We start from the raw sequence: 6,829 nt of genomic DNA on the forward strand, positions 1-6,829 counted from the left end.
GTGTGTCTGTGTGTGTGTGTCTGTGTGTGTGTGTGTCTGTGTGTGTGTGTGTGTGTCTGTTTACTAAAATACATGATGACAATATAAACAAACCTCCAGTTTCATTGAAGCGCTGCTTTAGAGTTTCAATGCCGACTTTGTAGACATGCTGGTTGTTCAAAGACTTCTCAGTCTCTCTCTTCCAGTACTGAGGATCCTGTTCTGTGACTCTCCTCATCCAGTCCTGTTTGGGTTCTGTTCTCCTGGTCTTACTGTCATAGTGACTTATTGGAAGTTCATCAACCAGCCCAACAATCACAAACTCTGGGAAGTTTGGGACTCCAGAGGACGCAGTCTCAAAGTACTTCAGAGAGTGAGTCACTGGAACAGAAAGTTAATATTAGTATTATTAGTATTAATATTATTATTATTATTAGTCCTGAAGCGACGACATCTGCAGTATTTCCAGCAGCAGAGAGTAAAGTGCAAACAAGAGACACAAAGTACAAAGAAACAAGTTTTATGAATAAGCAAATAAAAAACAGTAAAGAATCCACAATAACTGAAATATTATATATAGACGGATTAATAATAATAATGTGATCGTTTTCCCACTTGAACAAAGTGGTTTTCCAGCACATCCAAGACGTCCTCACAACATCTGCTGTGCACTCAACACACACATCAATAAATGTATTCTGTTCATACCTCTGACGACTGTGTATGAAACACATCAGCTGATGGTGTGTTTTTATATGAACACACAACACAAACACACTGATGCTGATTCGTTTGTTGTTGTTTTTTGTGACTAAGAGAGAAACGAAAGTGGAACATTTCAGTTGAAAAGTGAACTGCTGCCCTCTGGAGGACAAACTGTGTCATGAAGACTGTTTATGAATGAGCTCAAATTAGCTTGATATTTATTTACTTCTATTTCTAGCTACTCATCAGCCAATATGTATGTATGTATGTATAAATATATATATGTATGTATATATATATATATATTATATATATATAATTTAAATATATATACATATATAAAGTAAAAATATATATTTATATATATATATATATAAATAATATATATATATATATTTATATGTATGTAAATAATATATATACAAATATATGTATATATATAATATAAATATATATATTATTTATATATATATATATAAATATATATAAATAATAGATATATAAATATATGTATATATATATATATAAATAATATATATATATTTATATGTATGTAAATAATATATATACAAATATATGTATATATATAATATAAATATATATATTATTTATATATATATAAATAATAGATATAAATAATAGATATATAAATAGATATATATATATATATATATATATATATATATATATAAATAATATATATAGACAGCGGCTCCCTTCACCGTCACGTCGGGATCGAGCAATGAGTCGCGCGCACGGGATTTACTCTCGTTTTATAACTTTTTAATAACTTGTTCATATCGTCAACGACGAAGTGCTGCAACTAAACACCAGAAGAAGCTCCAGCTGATGAAACGCAGTGTGGAGACCAGCTGTGTTCAGTAACCACGCAGAAAGACTTCCGGTACTTCAGTCGTGACTTGAGACTGAAGGACAGTCAACACCAGGTACTTTAAGACTTGGACTCGAGGAGGATTCAAGAGGGGACTTTCACTTTCACTGGAGTCATTTGACAGGAAGCTTTCTTTACTCTACTCAAGTATTGCTTTGGGTCCTTTATCCTGGGAAAGACCCCCGTGTGGAGCAAAGGGGTCACTCACCTGCCGCCGCGCCGTGAAGGCTCATCATCAGGAGACACAGAGTCCACGTCATCGGGGAACTTCTGCTGCTTCTCGGTCTGCGGGAGGAACAGGGATGCGGTGCGTTCAGGTCCGGGACCGGGACTGTATGAGGGGAGCGAGAGGAGGAGGAGGAGGAGGAGCGCTGCCCTCCACCTCCGTCTGAGCCAATGGGAATTTAAGCTGAGCGTGACGTCACTTGAAACTAGGTAGAAGAGCCGCGCGCAGGTTGTACACGAAAGAGAAAGTAACGCGATGGCGACGCTGCGGCCTGTGTGAGGACGAAGGAGACGTTCACTGGGACGTGTTTCACCTCCTGCTGTCGGGACCCGTGGTCTGGTGTCACGTGACGTGGGAGGTCAAAGGTCACACCGCGAGCTACACATCAGCTCCTCTCGTTGCTCCCGTGCAGCAGGACTCTTGCTGTCCGTCCTGTGAAACTGATCTGAGTGCAGTCAAAGCTTCTGGTAATGAAGTGAGATGGAGGGGGGGGTCCACACACATCCAATGAGGAGTGTTCTTCATGTGCTCAGCAGGGCCCACACACACTGGTCCGGGCACACGTTAGGCCTGAACCATCAGACGGACGAGCCCACCACCATGTAGCTTCCACCAAACAGCTTCTCTTCCCCTCAGCTGGTCTGGGAGAGGAGACCAAGAGGAGAAGAGACGAGGAGCAAAGCAGGAAGAGAGTCAGAGAGCTCCTCAAACACAAACATCAGATGCTGCTGAGCCGACTCAGAGCCGAGGACGCTGGAAACTGCTGCAAGCAGAGAAATGTGACACCTGTTGATGTTTGAACACCTGATGCTGCTTTCATTTTGGTTTCAGCCTCATCACTTGTTGACGAAGCACTTCATGAAAGGTTATTGAATTTAAACGGATTAAATAAAGTCTTCCTCTGATCTCACTGCTTTACTGAGACAGCATTATTTATGATAAGTATAGTATTATTATTTATTATTATAGTATTATTTATGATAAGTATTGTAGTGGCCATTTGTCCAACAAATCAAAAACAAACATAAATCAAATTGCCACTGACGCACCATGGGTTTGTGGTTCACGCAGCCAAAACAAAGCATTGTCCATTCAGGATTCCGTTTTTCTGATAATTTATTTAACTAAACAAAACAAGCAAACAAACAAAAGAACAAAGGAACTCCTAACGCTGCCTCTCCTGCGCTGGTAAAAAACCATAGGCCTACCCAGGTGCATGCTGGTCCTGTACCTGCCTACTCCTACATATAACCACAGGTGCCCACAGTGTTACCCAATTAACGAACCAATGAACAACCAAAAGACTAAATATATCTAGACAACAACAATAAAGAATTAATCTAAACTAAAAACTATCACAAGAAAAAAGGTATTCTAATATATCAAAACATCTAACCTAAATAAGCAAACAACCTGAATGATTAAATAATACTACTTGTCAATAAAACAACTAAATACTAATATCAATTAAATAGCTCCAACAAGTATAGTATTATTCATGATAATTATATTATTATTTATGATAATTATAGTATTATTTATGATAAGTATAGTATTATTCATGATAATTTTAGTATTATTTATGATAATTATAGTATTATTTATTAATAGTATAGTATTATTCATGAATATTATAGTATTTGTTATGATTAGTACACTACGATTGATTATTCTAGTATTATTTAGTATTATAGCATTATTTATGATAAATATAGTATTATTATTTATTATTATAGTATTATTTATGATAAGTTTAGTATTATTCATGATAATTATAATATTATTTATGATAATTATAGTATTATTTATGATAATTATAGTATTATATATGAATATTATAGTATTATTCATGAATATTCTAGTATTTGTTATGATTAGTACACTAATATTGATTATTCTAGTATTATAGCATTATTTATGATAAATATAGTATTATTTATGATAAATATAGTATTACTATTTATTATTATAGTATTATTTATGATATGTATAGTATTATTCATGATAATTATAATATTATTAATGGTAATTATAGTATTATTTATGATAATTATAGTATTATTTATGATATATATTGTATGCTCATCGGCTCCAAATCCATCATCACCAAATCCCAACACACCCAGCTCCACCCATCATCGTGGACGGATTCTCTGTACCCTTCTCCCCCAAGTCAAGAGCCTCGGCGTCATTCTGGACAGCACCCTTTCATTTGCACCCCATATTCAAAACATCACCCGGACTGCATTCTTCCACCTCCGCAACCTCTCCGGACTCCGCCCATCACTGACCCAGTCCAGCACCGAAATCCCGGTCCACTCATTTGTCACATCCCGCATCGACTACAACAACCTTCTCCTCACCTATAAAGCTCTCCACAATCTAGCCCCCACTTACCTCTACGACCTCCTCCAGGAATACACTCCCTCCCACACCCTCCGCTCATCCTCTTCTGGACTGCTAACCATCCCCACGTCACGCCTCAGTACCATGGGTGCCCGAGCCTTCAGCTGCTCAGCACCCAGGCTCTGGAACTCCCTCCCCCCACACATAAGACAATCAGACTCCATCACATCATTCAAGTCTCAACTCAAAACTCACCTGTTCAAACTGGCATACTCTTTATAACTGGACCCCGTGCACTTCACTTGTTTTTATGTTGACGTTCTGTTTTAATGTTGTTCCTATCTTTCATGCTTTTATCTTTTATCCTGTATTATTTTATTGTAAGGTGACCTTGGGTGACTTGAAAGGCGCCTCCAAATAAAAATGTATTATTATTATTTAATATTATTCATGATAATTATAGTATTATTTATGATGATTATGGTATTATCCATGACTAGTACAGTATTATTTATGATAATTATAGTATTATTCATGATAATTATATTATTATTTATTATTATTATAGTATTATTTATTATTATTATAGTATTAGTTATGATTATTATCATATTATTATTTATTATTTTTATAGTATTATTCATGATAATTATATTATTATTTATGATTATTATAGTATTATTTATAATTATTATAGTATTATTTATGATAAATATAGTATTATTCATCATAATTATAGTATTATTTATGGTAATTATAGTATTATTTATGATTATTATAGTATTATTTATAATTATTATAGTATTATTTATGATAAATATAGTATTATTCATCATAATTATAGTATTATTTATGATAATTATAGTATTATTTATGGTAATTATAGTATTATTTATGATATTGATGGTATTGTTTAGGATAATTATACTATTATTCATGATAATTATAGTATTATTCATGATTGTTATAGTAATATTTATTATTATTATAGTATTAGTTATGATTATTATCATATTATTTATTATTATTATAGTATTATTCATGATAATTATATTATTATTATTATAGTATTATTCATGATTATTACCATATTATTTATTATAGTATTATTCATAATAATTATAGTATTATTTATTATTATTATAGTATTATTTATGATAATTATAGTATTATTTATAATTATTATAGTATTATTTATGATAAATATAGTATTATTTATAATTATTATAGTATTATTTATAATTATTATAGTATTATTTATGATAATTATAGTATTATTCATCATAATTATAGTATTATTTATGATAATGATGGTATTGTTTAGGATAATTATAGTATTATTTATGATAATTATAGTATTATTCATGATTGTTATAGTATTATTTATTATTATTATAGTATTATTTATGATAATTATAGTATTATTCATCATAATTATAGTATTATTTATGATAATGATGGTATTGTTTAGGATAATTATAGTATTATTTATGATAATTATAGTATTATTCATGATTGTTATAGTAATATTTATGATGATGACAGTTGAAGGAGACATTTAGTTTGCCTTGTGTTGTTGGACCTCCCACCACTAGGGGGCGTAGGGACGCTGTCTATTGGGACAGAGGTCAATACAACCAGGTGGATCACTGGGCCAGGTGTTGGGCCATCTTTTTGATCCTACTGCTGCTACTTCTTGGAACCACTGATACTTCTACTACAACCACGACTAAAACTACTCTTGTTAGGATACGACATAAGTAGAGGATCTCTTCTGCCTCCATTTCATCAAGAATGCAAACGCTATTTCTTCCGCCATAGTTATCAAAATTAGGTCTGTAAACTATTATAAAGTTGTTGACTTCCTGAACACTGACTTCCGGTGTGGTCTTTGAAGGCAGCTGAAAACTGTCCGACTTGATCGCAGTTTTTTGGCCACGCCCCCTGCAGCGGCCGCCTGCTCTCGTCTGGATTCCAGGCGCAGCTCTAACCAACGCGCCTAGGCTCAAATCTAACCGGCATGCATTGCGCGCCGATCGATTCTGCCCAGAACTGGCTCATCTCGAACCAGCCTAATGGTCACGTCGCGGTGCGTTCAGGTGCTTCCCGTAAACTTCCACACCAGCGCGGAAACCGGAAATAAGACGTTTGACGTATGTGGTTGTTTTTGCGGTTTCCGTAACGTGAAAAGTAGTAAATCATAACATGTATTTACAATAAATAAATAATAAATAAATAAAATTATATATATATATATATATATATATATATATATATATATAAGCAACCCCCACTGTTTGCTTGTATTTTTACTGATTGCTTTTTTTACTTTATTTTTATTCTTTACAATTATTTGTACAATTAATCATACACACAAACACACACACACACATATATATATATATATATATATATATATATATAATTTGAGAAGCATTTTGGCAATAATTTGTAAGAATACAAATCTATTTCCTAATATGCTTTCAGCATGGTGATTATATTCAGATGCATGACGTTTTTCTTTCTTTCTTTTTTTTCACTGGAGAAAAAAAAACATAAAAGAAAAATGAAGAAGATGAACCTTTTATGGGTATTTTGGAGGTTATAGTTGTAAATTGTATTATTCTCATAGTTTCGGTCCCTGAAGGCATCATCAGCATGTAATATCTAAAGGCAGCCTT

At 33.2% G+C, this 6,829-nt stretch overlaps 1 protein-coding gene across 2 annotated transcripts in view; it reads right to left on the bottom strand.

Annotated features, from left to right (window-relative positions):
- Positions 1-1,944, bottom strand: part of LOC117738777 (major histocompatibility complex class I-related gene protein-like) — a 7,460-nt gene extending 5,516 nt beyond the window's left edge. The window contains exons 1-2 of one of the 2 annotated variants that reach the window (XM_034544898.1): positions 1,785-1,944; positions 94-360 (exon numbers count right to left, since the gene is read on the bottom strand). In XM_034544898.1, coding sequence (XP_034400789.1) covers positions 94-360; positions 1,785-1,836 — 319 coding nt within the window. In that variant the 5' untranslated portion in view covers positions 1,837-1,944. The remainder of the gene's footprint in view (positions 1-93; positions 361-1,784) is intronic. The other variant, XM_034544899.1, reaches the window with a different exon arrangement.
- Positions 1,945-6,829: the final 4,885 nt, after the last annotated feature.

The sequence above is a fragment of the Cyclopterus lumpus genome, chromosome 11, assembly GCF_009769545.1.
Source record: "Cyclopterus lumpus isolate fCycLum1 chromosome 11, fCycLum1.pri, whole genome shotgun sequence".
Classification (NCBI taxonomy): domain Eukaryota; kingdom Metazoa; phylum Chordata; class Actinopteri; order Perciformes; family Cyclopteridae; genus Cyclopterus; species Cyclopterus lumpus.